This window comes from Ichthyophthirius multifiliis (genome assembly GCF_000220395.1).
Source record: "Ichthyophthirius multifiliis unplaced genomic scaffold scaff_1120509251073, whole genome shotgun sequence".
Lineage (NCBI taxonomy): Eukaryota > Ciliophora > Oligohymenophorea > Hymenostomatida > Ichthyophthirius > Ichthyophthirius multifiliis.
Genome location: NW_004086229.1, coordinates 1 through 21,893, shown reverse-complemented (window position 1 = coordinate 21,893; position 21,893 = coordinate 1). Strand labels below are relative to the sequence as shown.

Here is a 21,893-nt window from a genome sequence, read left to right as displayed (position 1 = left end):
AAATATATATATATATATATTCATAATATATTTTTTTTTTATTATTATAATATATAATAAAGATATTAAGATAATAAAAAATAAAAATCTAAATAATTAGAAGAATTAAATAATAATTTTTTATTATAAAAAAACAAACAGATAATGAAATATAATAATTAAAAACTAAAAATATTTAATTACAAAGCGATTTATTTAAATAATAAAAGGAGTAAATTTATTATAAATATTAAACACAATTTTTATCTATTTAAAATTTAAATAATAAAAGATTAGATGAATAGAAAGCTTTAAAGCAACAATAATTTCACTAATTCTAAACATAAATAGACGATATCTAATAATAATATGAAAATTAAATATAATAACTACGCAAATATTAATAATAAATAGAATCTGATAATATTTAACTAAAAAATAAGTATAATATTATTTATATATTTATACATATATTTAAATAAGATTATAAGATTAAAATAATTTAAAAGATTAATAAATTGATAATTTAATATAAGAAAAAATAAAAAATGAGTAATAAAATGATGACCTACGTGATTAAATAATCCAAAAAATAAAAGAAAACGAAAAACTTCTTTTATAATATTAATAACTAGAAAATGATTTTGAAAATCTAATCCCTTTAAAAGCCGAAAACGATTTAAAAAGTGACTAAATATTGAATTTATAGAAAAGCTTAGAAGAATATAAAAATTCTTTTCAAAATTAACAAAAGAAATTCGATCAAATTAAAAGCTTAAACGACAAATGTAGATAATTAGAAAATTCTATATTAAACCATACAGATGAAATAGATATTTTAAACTAAAAAATACACTAAATGTTATAAGAAGATAGTGAAAATAAACAAATTATAAGTGATTTAAAATTAATTGCTTTTTAGAAAAAATAATTAGACTAAATATTATAAAAACAGGAAGAAGAGAATAAAATAAATACATAAAATTTATAAAATTTAATAGATTAAAAAAATAATGTTATCCAAGATTTAAAAGAATAAATAAAAAAAATGGAAATAAACATAAGTTAATTATAAAAGGGAAATTTTCAATTAAAAAACTAAATAAAAAAAGCACAAACAGAATTATAAAACATAGAAAAAATTTAAGAAAATGAAAAAAAATAAATTAAAAATCAACATGAAATACTCATTTAAGACTATGATAATAAATTGTGCATTCTTTCTTAAGAAATCGATAATTTAAATAAAATTATATGTGAAAAAATGAAAGAATTTGAATTTCTTGAATAAGAAAATAACGAATTGAATAATAATTTAACTAATCTTAAAAAAATTAATCAAAATCAAGCAAATGAAATAACTAAGTTAACCTTAAATTAATAAAATATATAAGATATAATGGATGAAATATACAAATTATAATAGATTATTTTATATTTAAAGGAAGAGATTATTTAATTAAATATAAAAATATAAGATTTAAATAAAGAAAATACTTAATATAAGTAATATGTGGTAGATTATAATGATTTAGAGTAAAAACTTTAATAATTTTAAGAATTAAATTTCGCTTTATTTACAGAAATTTAAGCTTTGAGATTAAGTTTATAGAAATAAAGATAAGAAACTAGCTAAATTAAAAAAAATTCAATGGAAATTATAAAATAATATAATTTTTGATTATTTAAATATGATTTTTTTTATATATAAAAAAATGTATTTTTTATTACATAAAAATAATAAATATTTTTTTTTTTTTTTTTTTTTTAATAATTAATTTTATTTATATTCGGATTCGGTTCTATTTTTTTTTAAAAAAATAAATAAATAAATAAAAAATAATATTTTATTAATAATAATAATTTTTTGATGATTAATAAAGTAAAATTATAATTTCATTTTAAAATATATTTTCTAAATTTAAAATAATAATTATTATATTATATTTTTTTTAAACAAAAAATACTCATTATTATTAAAACAAAACAAAAAACTAATTTTTAATTAATAAAAATTATATCATTAAAATGATATAAATAATAGGCAAATCCATTTTATTAATATTTTCCTTTGTAATAATATTCTTCTTTTCAAACGACGAAGAAGACAATTTTTGGCTTTAATCATTTCCAAATCGGATGTAGTCTTCTTTTTATCCTTGCGAAACTTACTATATATAAACAAATGACAACTACAACTTAACATTATTCCGTATATAAAAAAAATACACCTAAATATAATAAAAAGGACTCCACCCAGTACTACTAGTTCCCTTATTGACTGCTACTTCTGATGTTTTTTCAATAAATGAAGAACACCTTTCTCCTGCCTTACTTTTGGCTAATTAGGGTTTTGATGTATGGCTTATTAATAACAGAGGTACCCGATATTCTCCAAACTTTGGAAATATAACTATTCTTTCCACGAGATGGGTGTATTTGATTTACCTCCCACCTTTGCCCATATATATAATATTACAGGTTAAAAGTTAGTGCTATAGGACATTCTTAAGGCGCTATGGCCTTACTTGTGGGTTTATCGGAAAAGAAAATACCTTATACAAACCAAATAATATTATATGGGGCAGGAGCTAAACTAGTTAATGGAAAAGGACTAGTAGCGGAGTTTTTTAAAAGTGGATTAGTGGAATTCGGGTATAATTATGTAGATCATATATAGGATAAATATTAAGTATTCTACTATATATTAAAAAAAATCAGGTTTATATCTCCATATATATTTAAATGGACTACTGATTATGATGGATGTTAGTTTAATCATAAATAATCGCATGCTTTTTTAGCTTAAGTTATGTCAGGAACTTCCAGTAGAAATTTTTTGCATTTAAAATAATTAGTCAAATCACAAAAGTTCCAAAAATTCGATTTTGGAAATAAAGAAAAAAATATAGAAATTTATGGAAATGAAACACCTTAAGAATATCAAATTTAAAATATTGAAGAGAATGTACATTTATTCTATGGAGAATATGATATGCTAACTGTTTAACCTGATATTAATTGGTTATATGAAAAACTTAAAGAAAGGAAAGGTAGAAAAGTTACTTGGAATTTTTTAAAAAATAAAGGACATGCAAGCTTTGTTTTTGATGTAGATTGTGAATTTATGGATTAGATTTATTAAATTTTAAATGAATGAGATTATATATAAATATTTATAATAATATTATATATCCATAATTTAAATATATACTTATATCAAATTAATTTTATTATTTTTCTTTATTAATTAAATATGTTTTTTTTTAAATTAATTGTTTTTTTTATAATAATTTAATATTTTTATTTTATTAAAAATAGAAATTAAAATTTAATTATACCATATATTTTAATAATTATAAATATAAATTATAATAATTTAAATTTTTTAATTTATAAATAATTTTGAAATAAAAATTAAAAAACTAAATTTATTATTAATAAAAATTTAAAATATAAATATAAAATTAAAAAATATATAATATAAAACTATATATTATATATATTTATATATATATATATATATATTTATTTAAATTTAATATAAATTTTAATTTAAGTATAAATATAAATATAAGTATAAATGCATTTTTTATTTGTAATTTATTATAATACACTTTTTTAATATTTTTATTTTTTTTTATTATTTTTTATTTTATTTAAATTAAAAATATTTTTTTTTTTTATATAATTATTTAAAAATATAAATTATATATTTTTTATAATTTACAATATTTATTACTACAATTAAATATAAAAAAATATTTAAAAGATATATTATTTTTATCAATTATATTATTTTTTAAATTATTTCTTTATCTTTATTAAAATTTAAGTATTATATATAAATTTATTTTAACTATTTTTATTTTAATAGTTTTAATAATATAAATATATTTATTATAAGTTATATTTAAAAAAAATTATAATTAACATAAAATATAAAAACTAAAACTACTAATATTAAATATTTAAATATATATTATTATTTTTAAGAAAATATAAAATTATACTATAAAAAATTAGATAAATGTAAATATATTATTATAATATATAATTTAAAAAAAGTAGAATATTTATTAAAAATAACATATTCAAAGATATAATAAAAAAAATTAATAATAATATATATATATATTTATAAAAAAAATGTATATATATAAATATATATATATATATTTATATTTATATATTTATATTTTAATATATTTATTTTTTTATTATAATGAATTTTCATATATATTTTTATATAAATTAAACTAATATTCATAAAAAAAAATATATTATAAATAATTTTAATTACTTTGCATTTACTTAAAATTTTTTTTTAACAAAAAAATTACTATAAATTTAATAAAAATTATATTTAAAAAGCTTAAAAAAATAAACAAAAAACAGAAAATATATATAAAAAGCAATTTTATTTATTTTTTTTATATCATTAAAAAAATCCAGCAACACTAATTTAGGTTTTTCCTTACTTATTTTTTTTCTTATTTCCAATAAATCCTAAATTTTTAATATCATTTTTATCAGTTTGATTATTATTAGTAGGTCCTTCCCACATATCAACTTATTATTATTAGACTTATTATTTAAAGATAGGTTATTATTATTTTTATTTTTACATTTATTCAATTTCTTATTAATTAAATATTTATTATTATTTTTCTATTTTTAAATTATAAATATTAAAAGTATATAAATTAAAAAAAAATATATAAAATGAAGAATATATAATTATAAATATATAAATTTATTATTAATAAACATAATTTTATATATATATATATAATTTAATTTATTATTTTATATATTTTACTTGTCGGTACTGTATAAGGTTCTACTTTTTATCCTCCACCTAAAGTAGGGAATTCTTCTTTTAAAATTTGGTTTACTCTTACTTTTTAATCTTTAGATTCATAAATGAATGGATTTTCGTTACTTTTTTACCAATCATTTAAAGTATTTATTTTTTTATTTTTTTCTTTTGTATTCATAGGCTATTATGTCGGTAAAGAAGGATCAGGTTATTATTATATAACTGTTTTTTATATTTTTATTGGATTATTATTATTAATGGCAGGGAAATCATAAATATTCTAAGTATCGATTTCTACTGTTTTTTTTTAATTTCCTTTCTACTAAATTATTGCCGTGTTTACTTTTTATTCTTCTTCTTATTCTTACTCCAATATTTAATCGTCTTGAGAATAGTATTTATTATATATATCTTAATGTTATTCAAAATAATCTTTAAGAATATTAACAGACAATTAATTTTTTTCTTTATGAATATCTTTTCCCTATAATAAATCATGACAATAACTCCTTTTTTTTTATTTTTACAAAAATAAATAAATGAAAATTATAATAAAAAATACACATAAAGATATAAATGAAGAAATTCATGATTAGGTATTTCCTTAAAAAGTTTCTGAATTTAATTAAGATCCGAAAAAAATACTTTCCTTAAAATAAACGATATTTTCTCAACTGAGACTCCAAAATTAGTCACAAACTTAAGTTTAGCCATTTCTTTAGTTTTGATTCTTCTTAAAATCTCAATAAGTTAAAATCTTCTCGATCTTTCCATTTTTAAAGCTTTCGCGTTTAATTTTAACTCCTAATTAACAATTCTTTCAGTCAATTAATTTTCTAATTCGCTTCTAAACAAAGTAAAGAATTCTTTATATGTATTTGAGCTATTAATTAGAGTGTTATGCTATTTTAAATAGTGAGATAATAAGACATATAAATATGAATATATATATATATATATATATATATATATATATATATATATATATTTATATATTTATATATTTATTTATATTTACTTTTTTAGCTAATTTTTTTACTTCACTAATATAAACTTCATCTAATTCTTTTTATAAAACTTCATATTTAGTATTATTTAAACTTGCAATAACTAGCGGAAGCACTCTCAAAGCAATATTTTTTCCACATAGTCTTTCAAAGACTTCGAAATATTACTAAGCACTACATTTTTTCTTTTACATTTAATGTTAAGCATCTTCTAATTATTCATATTTTTCCTAATCGCATATAAGTCCTAGTTTATCTAAAATATTATCATTATTAATTCCATGAATTTAATAATATCTTAAAAGTGGTATATTTTCCAAATAAAGTACTTCGTTTTATGAGCTTTTTTTTCTTACAAATTATTAATTATTCCTATTTCTATTATTTCCTTTGTTATTATTATTCCCATAATTATCATTATAATATTATTAAAGGATTTCCTGTTCTTCTTTTTAATATCTTTCATCATATTTTTAACAATAAAAATCTCTATAATCTATTTTTTCATCTTCATGAGAATCTACAGTAGTTGTTTTCATCTTAGTTTTTCTCAAAGATAAAAATTAAGCTTCGAAATTAACACCTTCCTTATCTTTTATCATACCATCTCTTGTTTTAAATTTAGATTCTCCTTACTATCCATATTCGAATCCAGTTAAAACCTAAATATTCATTTAACTATTTATATATTTAATATATAAAAAAATAAACAATAATTTATAATATATATTTACTTTAAAGCCACTTTTTTAGATGATTAATGATTATGTACTTTTATATTATGAGCTTCTAAATCAACTGATGTTTTAAAAGCAGTGAAACATTTTTCTTAACATGATTTTTCTTCACATATATAATGAGATATTCTAAAATGTTTCTCAAGTGCTTAATAACTTTTATAAAATATATATTTATAATCAGGACCACAAATAAAACATGTGAAATGATCAGGCATATGTTTTACTAACGATTCTTCATCATAAAAGTATTTTAAACAAAACTATTATTATAAATTAAAAATTAATTATTTATATTTTTTACAGAACAATATGGATGGAAAAAATAAACATTTCCTTCTTCATCAAAATCACCTTTTCTAGTGTGCTTTTCTAAAGCTGTTGAATTATATAACTTTTATTCTTATAAAACACAAGTTTTAAATTCAACACATATATCACTAATTAATTTTATATAAATAAAATAAAAAAATAATTGTATTAATATATATATTTATATATATAATTTCTTATATATCTATAAATTTTAATTTACCATAAAAATCTTTAATGTCTATCTTTTAGGTGCTTTTTTAAAGTACTTATATTTTAAAAAACTGTATCTTCTTCTTTACATCCTGGTGCAAAACATCTTATTTCAATTAGCTTTAAAAGCATATCATATATTTCTTATGTTTTAGCATATAGACCTTTCTTTTCCTATTTTTTAAATAAATTATAAAAAGAAATTATATATATATGTATATATAATAAAAAAATATATAAATAAAATATATAATAATATATATATATATTAATGTATTAATATAATAAAATATTAATATATATATATATATATTTTATTTTTCTTAATTTAAATTTTATATTTTATTTTATAAAATTATATATAAATACAATATAATTATTTGTTTTTAAAATAGTTTTTAAAATTATTTATATATTTTATATAAATTTATTTTTATCATATATTTTACATCAAATGGAATTAAATAATCTAAATCATATGATGAAAAGTCATTTTGCATATTATCAGAAACAATAATTATTTAATTATTTTTCTTTTTTTATTTATATAATTTATTATAGTTTTTATATTTAAAATTAATTTTTACATTGCATAAAGGACATGATTAATTATCTGTTATATACCTCATTTTAAATTAACATTTATAGCAAATTTCTTTGTGATTACATTATCCTATTCCTACAATTTTAATTTCATCATAACATAAAACACACTCGTGCATTATTTTTTTTTAATTTTATAATTTTTTAATATTTTAATTTTTCTTTATTAAATTATTATTATTGATATATTTTTGTATTCTTTAAATTAAAAATTAATCTATATTTCAATTAAATTAAAAAAGAATGCATGGATATATGTACTTTTAAAATATATATATATATATATATATATATATATATATATATATATATATATATATATATATATTTATATATATTTATATATATTTTCTTTATTTATTATTAAAATCTTAAAAGATACATAATATAAAATAAATTATAATAATTTATTTTTAAATAAAAAATAGAAATTATTTATATATTTATTTAATATTATTTTTTTATAAAAAAATAAAACAAATTTAAATAATAATTTCAATTTGTTTAAAAAATAATTAATAATAATTAAAATTTATATATATTAAAATAAACAATAAGATCTTTTAATTATTTATATGAAAATATGCCAAAAATTTAAATAAAATTTCATTAAATATTCACATTAATTAAACTTAAAATATATTAATCAAAAATTTAATCTAAATTTTATTATAAATTATCTTCCAAAAATCCATTAAAGCATTTTCCAATAAATTTTTAAGCTTTATCATCTATGTATTTATTATATAAATAAAAATATTTTTTATCTTCCTTTTTTTTGATTTCATTTTAAAAATAATTTCCAAAACTTCTTATATTTTCTAAATTATAATATTTTTCTCGATTCTACAATACTTTATCAAAATCTTTAAAAATTGCCTTAGATTTAAACCTGTCTTTATCTTTAATATCTTTTCCATTAAACTTACTTATTAACGGGAATCTATAAACAACAAATTCCTACAAAAAACTGCATTTATTAATGAAATTATTATCTAAATTTAATATTTTTAAATTTTAAAACACTTCTAATTAAGTTAATTAAAGTAAAGAATGTATAAAATTATCTTTTAAACTAATTTCTTTAATTTTTTTAAAAGACTGTAGTTATTAAATTATTTTAAATTCACAAATATTATCAAATAATGCATATTATATTTAAATTTTTTCTATATTTTATTAAAATGAAGGATTATATAATACTATTTCATATGCATTTCCATAAATAAATAATTAAAGTTTTTCATTTTCTGAATTTACTATAATATCATAATGTCCTCCTTCAACTTTAAATAGTTCTTTTTTTATTAAAAAATCTTAATTTTACTTTATTTTAACTTCCCATTATTCCTTTATTAAATAAATAACTTTTTCCCCATTTTAAATTTCTTTTTGTTCTTCATTTTTTGAAATTTTCCTTTCAGAATTTATCTTTTAATTATCACTATTTATTTTTAAATTATCACTATTTATCTTTTAATTATCACTATTTATCTTTTAGTTATTGCTATAAATCTTTTAGTTATCAATATTAATCTTTTAATTTTCACTATTTATCTTTTAGTTATCACTATTTATCTTTTAATTGTCGCTATTTATCTTTTAAGTGTCGCTATTTATCTTTTAATTGTCGGAATTAATCTTTCTATATTAAATTTCTTCTTTTAATTATTAAATTTAAAACCCATCAATCATATTTATTTATAAAGGAAGAAATTCCAATAAATTTTAAATATATTCGACTCGATTTTTAAATTAAAAATTACCTTCTAAATCTATCTCATTTAGTTTATTTAAATGCTAAATATCATGTATTTTCTAAAAAGACTTTATTTTGTTTTAAGAGATATCTATTTTTTGTAATTTATGAAGATTATTTATATTCTAAACTACTTCAATTTGATTATTTTTTAAGTTTATTTCCATTAAAAATATATTCTTGTTCAAGTTTTCGATTTTCGATATTAAATTTGAGGCTAAATTAAGCACTTTTAACTAACTACATTTATTAATGTTTTCAATTTTTTAAATTTTATTAGTATTTAAGTCCAAAACTTCCAGAAAACTCAAATTTTCTATTCCTTTGATTTTTTGTATTTAATTTTTAGCTAAAATCAACACTTTTAATTATTAAATAGAATTCAAATTTTCGATTTCTTTAATATTATTTTAACTTAAATCCAAAAAAATTAAATTCGGCAAAGAAACTAAATTTTCGATTTTCATAATATTATTTTTTTAATAATTTAATATATTTAATCTTTCTTCTCCTTCTAATAAAGGAATATGTGTTAATTATATATTTTCCAAATTAAATTTTTCAATGTTATTTTCTCTTTCTATAGGACGTCTATAACAAATCCAAATACCTGGAATTAAAGGTAATTCGCAAAAGATTACATTTCCATTTTCTTCTATTTGTTTTAAATTCCCATGCTTTAATAAATATCGAAAACGTTCATCTTTTTCGTTCATTATTTATTCTGAAAATTCGCTTATGCATTAATTTTATGAAATCAAATTATTTTTTGATTAAGTATATTAAGTTTGCTCGGATTTGCGGTAAGAAATATTATGGGAATTAAAAGGTAATTTTTAAGGCAAAGGTGGTAAACTGTATATATAAATATAAAAATATATATATATTTTATTATAAATAAATATAAATATATATATATATTTATATATATATATATATATATATATATATATTTATACGTTTGTTATTTTGTTTATGTTATTTTTGTTTCTTCTTATAGAATATTTTTTATATTTCTTTTTTTTTATTTTAGTTATAATAACATGTTTTTTTTACATTATTTAATCGTTTTTGTTTATGTATTAAGTAGTTTGTTTGTATTGTTAATATTTTTAATCATTATTTTAATATTTTTTTTTAACTATTACATAACGTTTAATTAAAGGAGTTGATTAATTAAAGATTTTTTAATTATTTGCATTGATTATTTAATAGTCTTTCATATAATATATATTACTTGTTATGAATTGAAAATAAATAAAACAAAATATTTATTTTTGTTTAAAATCACTTTTTTATTATTTTTATTATAAATAATTATATATTAAATGGTAATTTTTTATTTTTTTAGAATTTTAATAATAAATAATAAACTATATTATTAATATATAAATAATTTTATTGAAACGACTTTAATTTATTTTATTTTATTAATAAAAAAAATGAATATATATTTTATAAAATATTAAGTTTTATTATATAAATTCCAATTAAACAGAAAACAATAAAAAATTATAATTAATTAAATATTAAAAATTTAACAATTTCAAGATATTAATTATTATTTAATAATATTTTATTATATTAACAAATTTATTTTTATAATAAATTGATTTTTTTATAATAATAATTCTATTATATATAATAATAAAAAGTAAATGTTAAATACACGCCCATTAGGTTATTGGTAAAACAAAACCGAAGTATATAAATTAGCAAAAGATAAAATAAAATCTAAAAAAGACAGGTAATTTTCTATTTTTATTTTTCTAAAAAAAACACAATTAATTATTCGTTTATTTATTTAGATTTAAAAAAAAAAATCACTCGATTTCAGATAATGAATCAATTTCTAATTCTAATGGAAGTTAAACAAAATCATATTATGTTTTTAATAAATTTATATAAGATTAAAATATTACTTTTATTTAATTTTTTTATAAAAAAAAAATGCATTTTATATAAAAAAATAAAAAAATATATATTATAAAAAACAAACAAAAAAGATACCATTAAAAAATAATTACTAAAATAAGCTGAATAAATAGCCATAGAAATCAATTTTTAATAAAATTAATAAGAATATGAATAACTCCCGGAGTGGGTTACAATACATAATGATACAATAAATTTAATGAATGAAATTACATAAATAAGTAAAAAAAAAAAAATATTTATATAGAAATAATTAGTTAAATATAAAAAGAAAAAGAAATATAGGCATTAAGTAAAATAAGAATTACATAATAATTTAATAATAATAATGAAAATGATTAAAAAATAAATAATTTAGCTAAATAAGCTGCAAAAGTATATATAAAAAAAAAACAATAAATATAAATTATATAAATAAATAGAAATTAAATGAATGTTAAAATAACTTAAAAAAAATGGATTAAATTTCTTCATATGACAATAATTAAATGAGCAAAAAAAGTTAGTCATAAAAAATAAAAATTGATTAATAATATTATTTTATAAAAAAAAAAGTAAGAAATAATATAAAAAGATCATTAGCTTAATAAATATAAGATCATACAGTAGATTTAAGAAGATAATAAAAATCTCTTTATAATTAATTAAAAAAATACGAAAATGTGGGAAAAGATGGAAATTTACATATGTAAGATCCTACAGCTTTATATGACGAAAATAATTAATGTTAAGATTAATAAGACGATATGTGGGAAAAAATTGCTTAAGAAAGGTTATATAATACTTTATTTAAAAATCAATTATTATTATTTTATTTTTTTAGAAATGAAGAAATAAATAAATTAGTAGAAACAATAAATGAACTTTCTTCTATATTTTAATAACTTGGGAATTTAGTTATTGAATAAGGATCTTTATTAGATAGAATAGATGTTAACATAACAGATATAAAATAAAATGTTTAAATATCCAATAAACAATTAAAAAGGGTTATATATAAATATTTATAGTTAAAATTATTTATATTTATATTTATATTTATATTTATATTTATATATTATATATATATTATATTTTTATATTTATATATTAAGGCTTTAGAATATTAAGAAAGTCCTATGGCAAGAAAGTGCATAAATCTTCTTATTTTTTTAATAATATTTTTTTGTTTTGCTCTAGCTATGAAATATTCTATTTGATTTTCTTTTTTTGTAAAAATCTCAAATATATTTTCTAATTAGTATATATGTTTTTATTTAGATAAAATAAATTATTTTTATTAAACTTTTAATTATTAACTTTTATAATAATGAAATTTTTAACTTTTATAAAAATGAAATTTTTAACTTTTATAAAAATGATTAAAATTAAAAATAATCAAAAATATTCTATTTTTTTTATATTATTTTTATTAAATTAAAAACAAAGATAATTTTAATATATATATTTCTCCCTTTCACAAATCATCTTTTTTACTTTAGAAAACATTTCCATTTAACTACTCGTGCATATTTTTGAAACTACCTCCTCCTCCCAAAATATCATCTACGAAAATTTTTAAATTCTCAATATTAAAAGTTTAATTATATTTCGTAATTTTATTTCTTTTTCCTTTAACAATAATTAACATTGGAGTTTATTTGTTGTCGTCATCTTCACTTTCATAAATATTATCGAGTTCAATATTTTTTATATCTATATAAAAAAACTTCAATTTTGACCCTATGTAATTTTCAGCTAATTATTCAAGTAATTTTTTACATATTTATTCATTACTTTCATCATAAATACCAATTAAACACATCGAAGTATCATTATTACCACAATTAGTCTATGAAGTTAATATATTGGGAGTCAAAAGTTTAACTTCAGAAGGTTTTTGTGCACTTTTATTAGCACTTTTAGTCGTATAAGCATATTCCCTTAAGAATTTTTTAATGAAATCTTTCTTATATGCCCCTTCGTATTTGACTCCTATATAATTATCATTATCAGTAAGAGCTAAAATAGTCGGAAAACTAACAACTTTGAATTTATTTACTAAACTTGATTCACTTTATCTAATTTCTCCAAAAACCAATTTCCCATTCATTTCTTTTGAAAGAGCCCTAAATAAAGGCGGAGTTGATTTTTTAGATGTGAAAAGTAAAATTATATTCTTATCCTAACTTTCATTAATAAATTCCTAATAATTCGATTCTCTAACATTCCTGACATAACTTTCCATAAAAGAAACTGCAAAATTAGCCAATTTTTAAATATCTTTCATATTCCCTTTATAATCATGCCCTTCGGATCTTATATTGGCCGCAAAAACCTTAATTTTTGGTGATTCGAAGACCTAAAATTCATCCTCACATAAAGTATCTTCTTCAATACAGTCTATTGAGGCTATTTTTAGTATTCCGTAAAATTTAGAGGCTAATTCTTTATATGAATCTTATAATTCAACGGATTATTTTTGGTTAGATTTATAAAATAAAATCACCCAAACTTCTTATCGTCTTAAGAATTTCGATAAGCCACCCATATCAAGTTCATATACATCAGATTTATCGAAAATATTACTTCCTCCTTATTATTATTACTAAAATCCACCACCTCCTCCGCCTCCGAAATTAAACTAAAATCCACCTCCACCACCACCACCACCTCTTCCGAAAAATTAACTGAAAATATCGTCAAAACCAGCTCCTTAATTCCTACTTTGTTATTATTAACCATGTTATTTTAAACCTTCTTCCCCATATTAATCATATATCCTTTTTTATTCAGGATCTTTTAATACTTCGTAGGCTTCAACAATCTTTTGAAATTGGGCTTCGGCAGCTTTTGGATTGCCTTTATTTTTATCAGGATGGTATTTCAAAGATAACTTTTTAAATGCCTTTTTTATTTATTATTCATTGGCGTTTCGGGGTAAACCCAAAACTCGATAGTAGTCAGTTCCACAAATGGAGATATCGATTAAAATTAATAATATAAATAAGATTATATGTATGATTTTTTTCATATTTTTTTAATTTTTTTATATTTTTAGTTTTGTATTACTTTTTTTTTTTTTTTTTTTTTTAATTTTTTTTTATTTTAAAGGAAATTGATATATAATTTTTTATTATATATTTATATAACACGTGTAAAAAACATATTTTTTTTTTTTACCATTAAAATATTAAAAAAATTAAATTTTTTTTTTTTGGGTTTTTTTTTTTTTTTTTTTTTAGAAAAATATAAAAATTAATTTATTATATTTTTATTTTTATCTTATTTTTTTTTATTCTTCCTAAATTTATTTTATATATATAAAAATTTTATATATGAAATAATTCTTCTTTTTTTCTAAGTATTTATTTTCTTTAAAATATTTTTCGGAAAAAAAAAAAAAAAAAAAAAAAAAAACAATATTTTTATTTTTGTATTACAAAAACAAAAAAAATAATAAAAGAATCAATTAATTATTTATAATAATTAAATATAATTATATTTATTAATATTAATATAAATCATCTATTTATAATACTTAAATATAATAATATTTTTTATAATTATTATTAATGATTTTTATATATAATCATTTAAATTTAAATAAAAAAAAATTACTGTTATTATTTAATTAAAAAAAAAAAAAAAAATGTTAAGAAACCGAAATAATTTTTCAAATATATTAGATAAATAATCTTTAAAAAACACAAACAAATATATATCCCAATCTCCGATTTCGAATAATTCAATATCTTAAAAACACAAAGAATATTCAAAATCAAAAACTTAAAATAGTATATAACGACAATAAATTACTTATTATTATAATAAATAAAAAATAGAAATTAATAATAGTTTTAATATAAAAAATTAAGAAAACATAGAATATTATAAAAATATAATGCAAATAAAAAAAAGGAAATATAAAATAAAAAACAGAAGAAAAAACCGGAAATATAAACATAAATAATTCATCTAAAAACACAAAAAAAAAAAAAGAAGAAAATATATATATTTTTAATAAAAAATAAGAAGAAGAAAAAAAACGAAAAAACTTTAAATAAAAATAAACTTTTAATATTAACAAAGATATATTTGTATTGAAAAAAACAATAAAAACTAAATATTACATAGTGAAAATTAATATATACAAGAAAAATATAAAAAAATAATTATGTTGTAAATGAATAATAAAAGTATTCAACATATAAAAATGAAAATCTAGAAAATAATTAATTATCTAAGTAATCATTTAAAACAAATAGCTTTATATAAACTGTAAAAAAAAAATATATACATAAATAAAAATATATAAAATATATATATTATATAAATATATATAAAATATATAAATATATAAATATATAAATATATAAATATATATAATTTTATCTAAAAAAAAAGTATGCTGTAAATACAATCTAAGGATAAATAAAAAAATATAACGATGACCGTGTTTCTATAATCTTAAATATAAATAAACCATAATCTTGTAAAAATAAAATAATAACCAAAATGTTCATTTTTCTGTGTATATAACGGTCACAATGGAGTTAATTATGCTGATTTTTTAAAATATAATTTACATTAATATGTAAAAAAAAATATATATAAAAATAAAAATATTTAAATAGACATACAAATAAATAATTCCAAATATATATATATATATATATATATATATAATAAATATATATATTTATATATATTCATATTATATATATAAATTTATATATATATATATTATAAGGTAATTCAATAATCTTCTTTTCCTTAAAATCCTATAGATGCTTTAATATAAGGTTTCGATTAATGTGAATAAGCATTTTCATAATTAGATTTAAATAATGCAAACTAAATTGATAGAAGTGGCTCATGTGCATTAGTTCTTTTAATTGTTGGCGAAATTATCTATGTTGCTAATGTGGGAGATTCAAGGCCTGTTTTAAGTGTAAAATTTGGATAGAAAGTTAGTTCTTTATTAAAAGATCATAAACCGGATTAAGAATATGAAAAAAACCGGATTTTATAAGCTGGAGGTAGAATATATTATTAAAGTAAATTTATTCTTTTTTTTTATTGAGAAAAATATATAATAGATCATAATAATAGAAATAATAGAATATTATTCTTGGCCCCTATAGGGTTGTTCCAGGTAGGTTTTCTGTATCTAGAACTTTTGGAGATATTGAGGCTAAATTCGAAGCTTTCGGGGGTAATCCTTATGTAATTATTTGCGAACCGGAAATAAAATGTTTAAAAATTTAGGATGATTTTGATTTTATTGTCTTAGCAAGTGATGGGATTTATGACAAAATGAGCAGTAAAGAGGTTATATAAGTGGCTTGGAATAAATATTTAGAAATAAATGAATATAATATGCATAAATAAGTCGTTTTTATAGTAAAAAGTGTAATAAAAGAAGCTTTAAATAGAAAATCCTATGATAATTTGACTGTATTATTGATTGCTTTTGATAACTTTAAAAAACAAGAAAATGAAAGAAAAGAACATAAAACTTTATAAAATGATTTTGAGTATTATAAAATAAATAGTTCATATTTCATGGAAAATAAATAAATTAAGAAAAGTAATTAAAAATCATATAAGTAAATGGACTTTATAGAAAAATTAAATTATATTTTAAACATAAAAAAAAAATTATGAATTATTATATTTTTATTAAGTATTTATTTAATATTAACTAAAAATATTTATTTTTTGTTTTTAAATTTTGTTTTTTAATAATAAAATAATTTTAAACTAAAATAAAAAATTTAATAATCTTCTAATCATTATTATTTTAACATATTACTTCCTATAAAATATATATATATATATATATATATATAAATATATATATATATATATATATATATATATATATATATATGTATTTTATAAATATAAATATTTATATAATACCTCTTGCACTATATTCATCTTCTAAATCTTGCCAATTTTCAAGTATTTATTCAAATTATTCGAACATCATTGAATGTGTTAATCTTATTCTACGTGGACCCCATTCGTGAGTATAATTTCTATGTGCAAAACTAACTTCACACATTCTATTAATATGTACTCCCCAACTAAAATAATTTAAAATATTATATTAAATTTTTTTTAATAATTTATTAATACTAATAATGAGGTAACCATATAAATGATGCAATACCCTTTTTTAATTATTATAATTATGATATTTTTATATACTTATATTTTTTTAATTTTTACTAATGATAATTTTGCTTCTCTGGCTATATATTCATCATAAAGTGATCTATACCACCAATATCTATTTCTAAATAAAACACTTCCCATTTTATATAGATTTTTTTTTCTATAGTCTTAAAATAAATATATATATATATATATAAGTATATATATATATATATATATATATATATATATATATATATTTTTATATGTTTTTTATATATTTGTGTATATTAAAATAAATTAAAATAATTAATTTAAGTAATATTTTTTTACTTTATTTATAAATAAAATATTATAATTTATTTATTTTTTTATAATCTAGAAGAAAAAATAATTTTTAAATAATAATTTATAAAAATTATAAACACAAAAAAAAAAAAACATTTAAAAAAAATAAATCTTTTTTAATTCTTTTAAAAAAAAAATATATAAAATAATATAAAAATGAATAAATAATAATTTTAATACTAATAATAACAATATAAATAATAACACTACTTATAATACTAGTATTAATCCCGAAGCGATATTCGTCAAAATAACTAAAATTATAATTATAGGCATTATTAAAATTAAGATTATTAAAAAATTACCGAAACCTATTCTTAAAATAGAAATAACTTATAATAATAAAAAAAACAAATAACTATAAAAATTGCCACATCTACTTAAGTATCTAAAGTATATACTTATTGTTTAAAAATTCTATATGAATCTCCCCTAAATGAAATATAGATTATTTCAGCCGGTAATACTATTAAAAAAGCTGTATTATTAGCTGAAATTTTAAAAAGAAGGGTAGTTGATTTAAAATAATTAAATTATGTGAAATCTGAAAAAAGTACTTAATAAAATAATAATTAATAGAAACTTTTGATACTTTTCTATATTGTTCTTACTACTTAGTAATTAGATAAAAAACATTATGGATATTAAGAACCGGTTCCTTTAGATTAAGTAAGAGAAATAAAGCATGTATTTGATTAGAATTAATAATATTATTAAGGAGAAGATTAGAACTGGAATTAAAACAGATAATTTAAAAAAAATAGAGGAGGTTGTAAATAATCTCATATATGTTATCAAGACTAAGAAAGAAATAATAACGATTTAAACGAAAATTATACTAATAGTGAAAAATATTAATAAAATCATTATTAAAATGAAAAGAACTTAAATAATTATTAGAATTAAAAGTACAAATAGAATGATAAAAATTATAATGAAAATAGTTTTTAATATGAAAAACATTAAAACGAGAAGAGTTAATAAAAAGAAAGAAATTAGTACTAATAATAGTAATAAAATGTAAGAAATTAAAAGGAATAATAATATGAAAGAATTTAATAATAATAATTTAATATAAATGATAAAAATATATAAAATTAAAAATATTATATTTAAAATGATGAAATTTATAATGAATATGAAGGAACTTAATATAATTAAAACTAAAGAAATTATAATCAAAATGAGAAAAACAATTATTAATAAAAAAGTTAATACGATGATACAAATAATTATATGTAATTAAAAGATAAAGAATATAATTATTAATAAAAAGAAAAAGGAAATTAAAGTATAAATTAATATAATGAAAGAAGTAATTACAATAAAGGACAGAATTAAGATAATGAAAGAGGAAATTAAATTAGATATTAATAGAATAATATTAATGAAAGAAATAATTAGAATAAAGATAATAATTCATAATAAGAATATTATTAAAAAAATTAATAATAATAACATATAGTTGATAAATAATAATATTAATAAAATTCTAAATAAATCTAATACGATTAAAAATAAGTTGAAAATTAAAAATATAAAAGAAATTATGGGGAAAATATAAAAAATAAAAAAGAATAAAATAAAATAATGAATAAATTCTAAAATAATATAAAAAATGAATAGAAATCTAATTATAAAAGAAATGACAATGAAAGTGAATAAGAAGAATAATAATTATTAAAATAACAATAATAACAACAATAATAACTGTAAAATTACAAATAATAAAAATAATAATAACAACCAAAATAATATCATTAATAATAGTAAAAATAATAACAATAGTAAAAATAATAAAAATAATAATAAGAATAGACATAAAAATAAAAGTAACAATAATAATAATAATAGTAACAATAATAATAATAATAATAGTATAAATAATAAGAATAATAACAAAAAAAATATTAATAACAATAATAGTAATAATAACAATAACAATAACAATAACAATAACAATAACAATAACAATAACAATAACAATAACAATAACAATAACAATAACAATAACAATAACAATAACAATAACAATAACAATAACAATAACAATAACAATAACAATAAATACAATAATAATAGTAATAATAATAATAATAATAATAATAATAATAATAATAATAAAAAAAAAAAAAAAATAAAAAAAAATAATAAAATATTAGAAATGAACTTTAAGAATAAAATATTAAACCTAAAAATTTTTACGTAGAAAAAATTTAATAATGATTATTTTAAAAATATTTAAAAAATAGATATTAATAATATTTTCAAATAATTTATTTTATATTTTGATTAAAATTAAAATACATATTTTTATATAAATTAATTAAAATAATCATATTTTTTATATTATTATATGTTAAAACATATATATTAAATATTAAAATCTTTATTTTTTAAAAAAATAAAATAAAATGGAAATTGAATTAGAAGAATAAAAAAATAATTGTTTTACTTACGAAATTTAGTCTAATTGTGATATTCAATGGACTTTCGATATCAGAAAATAATTAAAAAAACTTAATAAAACAGACGAAAACAACCAAAACTTAGAACTTATACTTCAAGAAGCTATAAACAAGCTCGAAAATATTTACTTCGAATCGAATAATATCTAAAACTAGTCAAAAAACGAGAAAAAAAGAATAAAGTGCATACGAAAAATGGCAGAAAAAACTTTAAAAACATTAAAATTGAAATTATCTGATATATCTAAAGAAGTTTTATAAAAAACAAAAAAATTAAAAAAATAATAAAATACTTATAATTATATATAAATTATATAAGCTAAAAGAGGATAAAAATACATTGAAATTATGGTTTAGAAAAAAACTAGAAAACCAATAAGATATATAAAGAATTTTAGAAAAATGTTAAAAATGGATATATAAAAAATTAGTAATAAATAACATAAAAATATTAAATATATATAAAAATAAACAAATATACATAAACATATATTTAAATAAAAATAATATATATAATATATAAATATAAATAATGTTTTTATTTGTATATTAGTAAAATATTACATTTGAAGATTTCCTTAATATAGTAAATAGATATACTAAAAGTAAATTAAAAGAAGATGCTAAAAGGGAAAAAGTAGACGATTTTACTACTTTATAAAGGAAAACATATGTTTTATTTCCAACCCCTCCTGGTGAGTTTTACAATGGTAAGAATTAGATAAATAATACAGGCGAAAATTTGAATAATTAGTTAATTTAAATATAGAATTGGATTTAAATGTTAATAAGTATAGGGAAAACTAGTAAATATTTTAAGATAAAATAGTTTGGGACATTAATTTCACAGATCAAAAATTTATTTTATAGCATGCATATCATTATATAAGGGATATTTTGATTTAAAATGATATATAAAATATTACTAAAGATAAAATATAAGAATTATAATTATCTGTATATGACCAAATAATAGAATAACTATATGAAAGAAGAATAATTCTTGAAAGTTCGAAAAGTCTAGTATAATTTAACTGCTCAGATATGATAAATAATTAAAAAGAATATATTATAAATATAAATATAATTATTAGAAATAAAAATAATTAAATAATACACAAAGAAACAATAGAATGGGATATTATGTGTGACAATAATAGGTATAATTATTAATATCATTATAAAAAAAAATATAAATTTAAAATATATTAAGATATATATAAATATAAATGTATAAATGTATAAATCTATAAATGTATAAATGCATAAATGTATAAATATATAAATGTAAAATGTATAAATGTAAAATATATAAATGAATAAATGTATAAATGAATAAATTTATAAAAGTATAGATATATAATAGTATAAATGTATATATAAATACATATATATACATATATATATATATATATATATATATATTTAATTATAATATACTATTATATATATTTTATTCATAATATTTATTCATTTTATTATATATAAATATATTAATTTTATATTATATTTATTTTATTTATATTTTTTTTATTATATATATATTTTACGTATTTTTCATATATT

The 21,893-nt window shown here is 16.0% G+C and overlaps 5 protein-coding genes across 5 annotated transcripts, besides 56 other annotated features; 2 read left to right on the top strand and 3 right to left on the bottom strand. All coding sequences in view use genetic code 6, as the record gives it.

Moving 5' to 3' along the window:
- Positions 1–17: part of a microsatellite that runs on past the window's edge.
- Positions 1–20: part of a microsatellite that runs on past the window's edge.
- Positions 21–2,791: 2,771 nt separating this feature from the next.
- On the top strand, positions 2,792–3,139 carry IMG5_138480 (hypothetical protein; the record flags this gene model as incomplete). Its single annotated transcript, XM_004031743.1, has 1 exon — positions 2,792–3,139. One exon carries the CDS (start codon positions 2,792–2,794, stop codon positions 3,137–3,139), a length of 348 nt encoding a protein of 115 aa, XP_004031791.1.
- Position 3,140: 1 nt separating this feature from the next.
- Positions 3,141–3,199: a microsatellite.
- Positions 3,200–3,225: 26 nt separating this feature from the next.
- Positions 3,226–3,274: a microsatellite.
- A 156-nt stretch (positions 3,275–3,430) lies between these two features.
- Positions 3,431–3,564: a microsatellite.
- Positions 3,470–3,507: a microsatellite.
- Positions 3,510–3,564: a microsatellite.
- Positions 3,565–3,596: 32 nt separating this feature from the next.
- Positions 3,597–3,634: a microsatellite.
- Positions 3,597–3,636: a microsatellite.
- Positions 3,637–4,084: 448 nt separating this feature from the next.
- Positions 4,085–4,156: a microsatellite.
- Positions 4,104–4,178: a microsatellite.
- Positions 4,144–4,192: a microsatellite.
- Positions 4,153–4,197: a microsatellite.
- Positions 4,198–4,417: 220 nt separating this feature from the next.
- On the bottom strand, positions 4,418–7,792 carry IMG5_138470 (zinc finger protein, putative; the record flags this gene model as incomplete). Its single annotated transcript, XM_004031742.1, has 9 exons — positions 4,418–4,650; positions 4,802–5,310; positions 5,364–5,704; positions 5,820–6,486; positions 6,543–6,808; positions 6,850–6,985; positions 7,081–7,244; positions 7,520–7,603; positions 7,658–7,792. 9 exons carry the CDS (start codon positions 7,790–7,792, stop codon positions 4,418–4,420), a joined length of 2,535 nt encoding a protein of 844 aa, XP_004031790.1.
- Positions 5,744–5,815: a microsatellite.
- Positions 7,252–7,384: a microsatellite.
- Positions 7,275–7,383: a microsatellite.
- Positions 7,793–7,797: 5 nt separating the features above from the next.
- Positions 7,798–7,834: a microsatellite.
- Positions 7,835–7,941: 107 nt separating this feature from the next.
- Positions 7,942–8,021: a microsatellite.
- Positions 8,022–9,098: 1,077 nt separating this feature from the next.
- Positions 9,099–9,299: a microsatellite.
- Positions 9,099–9,306: a microsatellite.
- Positions 9,307–10,290: 984 nt separating this feature from the next.
- Positions 10,291–10,390: a microsatellite.
- Positions 10,391–10,990: 600 nt separating this feature from the next.
- Positions 10,991–11,039: a microsatellite.
- A 1,345-nt stretch (positions 11,040–12,384) lies between these two features.
- Positions 12,385–12,455: a microsatellite.
- Positions 12,389–12,457: a microsatellite.
- A 199-nt stretch (positions 12,458–12,656) lies between these two features.
- Positions 12,657–12,728: a microsatellite.
- Positions 12,729–12,823: 95 nt separating this feature from the next.
- IMG5_138460 (hypothetical protein) lies at positions 12,824–14,380 on the bottom strand (the record flags this gene model as incomplete). Its single annotated transcript, XM_004031741.1, has 1 exon — positions 12,824–14,380. One exon carries the CDS (start codon positions 14,378–14,380, stop codon positions 12,824–12,826), a length of 1,557 nt encoding a protein of 518 aa, XP_004031789.1.
- Positions 14,370–14,405: a microsatellite.
- Positions 14,382–14,458: a microsatellite.
- Positions 14,419–14,458: a microsatellite.
- Positions 14,459–14,739: 281 nt separating this feature from the next.
- Positions 14,740–14,766: a microsatellite.
- A 53-nt stretch (positions 14,767–14,819) lies between these two features.
- Positions 14,820–14,945: a microsatellite.
- Positions 14,826–14,918: a microsatellite.
- A 672-nt stretch (positions 14,946–15,617) lies between the features above and the next one.
- Positions 15,618–15,665: a microsatellite.
- Positions 15,647–15,732: a microsatellite.
- Positions 15,657–15,734: a microsatellite.
- A 62-nt stretch (positions 15,735–15,796) lies between these two features.
- IMG5_138450 (protein phosphatase 2c, putative) lies at positions 15,797–16,432 on the top strand (the record flags this gene model as incomplete). Its single annotated transcript, XM_004031740.1, has 2 exons — positions 15,797–15,943; positions 16,100–16,432. The coding sequence occupies 2 exons, from the start codon at positions 15,797–15,799 to the stop codon at positions 16,430–16,432; spliced, it is 480 nt and encodes a 159-aa protein (XP_004031788.1).
- Positions 15,952–16,014: a microsatellite.
- Positions 16,006–16,097: a microsatellite.
- Positions 16,007–16,097: a microsatellite.
- Positions 16,433–17,047: 615 nt separating the features above from the next.
- On the bottom strand, positions 17,048–17,673 carry IMG5_138440 (hypothetical protein; the record flags this gene model as incomplete). The annotated part of the gene is made up of 4 exons (XM_004031739.1): positions 17,048–17,167; positions 17,275–17,441; positions 17,494–17,528; positions 17,587–17,673. 4 exons carry the CDS (start codon positions 17,671–17,673, stop codon positions 17,142–17,144), a joined length of 315 nt encoding a protein of 104 aa, XP_004031787.1. The 3' UTR covers positions 17,048–17,141.
- Positions 17,175–17,270: a microsatellite.
- Positions 17,674–17,709: 36 nt separating the features above from the next.
- Positions 17,710–17,771: a microsatellite.
- A 263-nt stretch (positions 17,772–18,034) lies between these two features.
- Positions 18,035–18,077: a microsatellite.
- A 784-nt stretch (positions 18,078–18,861) lies between these two features.
- Positions 18,862–18,928: a microsatellite.
- A 495-nt stretch (positions 18,929–19,423) lies between these two features.
- Positions 19,424–19,458: a microsatellite.
- Positions 19,459–19,519: 61 nt separating this feature from the next.
- Positions 19,520–19,603: a microsatellite.
- Positions 19,529–19,983: a microsatellite.
- Positions 19,583–19,983: a microsatellite.
- Positions 19,976–20,015: a microsatellite.
- Positions 20,016–20,204: 189 nt separating this feature from the next.
- Positions 20,205–20,245: a microsatellite.
- Positions 20,246–20,758: 513 nt separating this feature from the next.
- Positions 20,759–20,861: a microsatellite.
- Positions 20,862–21,378: 517 nt separating this feature from the next.
- Positions 21,379–21,436: a microsatellite.
- An 81-nt stretch (positions 21,437–21,517) lies between these two features.
- Positions 21,518–21,752: a microsatellite.
- Positions 21,552–21,705: a microsatellite.
- Positions 21,678–21,779: a microsatellite.
- Positions 21,728–21,796: a microsatellite.
- Positions 21,730–21,873: a microsatellite.
- Positions 21,825–21,868: a microsatellite.
- Positions 21,826–21,875: a microsatellite.
- Between the last annotated feature and the right edge of the window lie 18 nt (positions 21,876–21,893).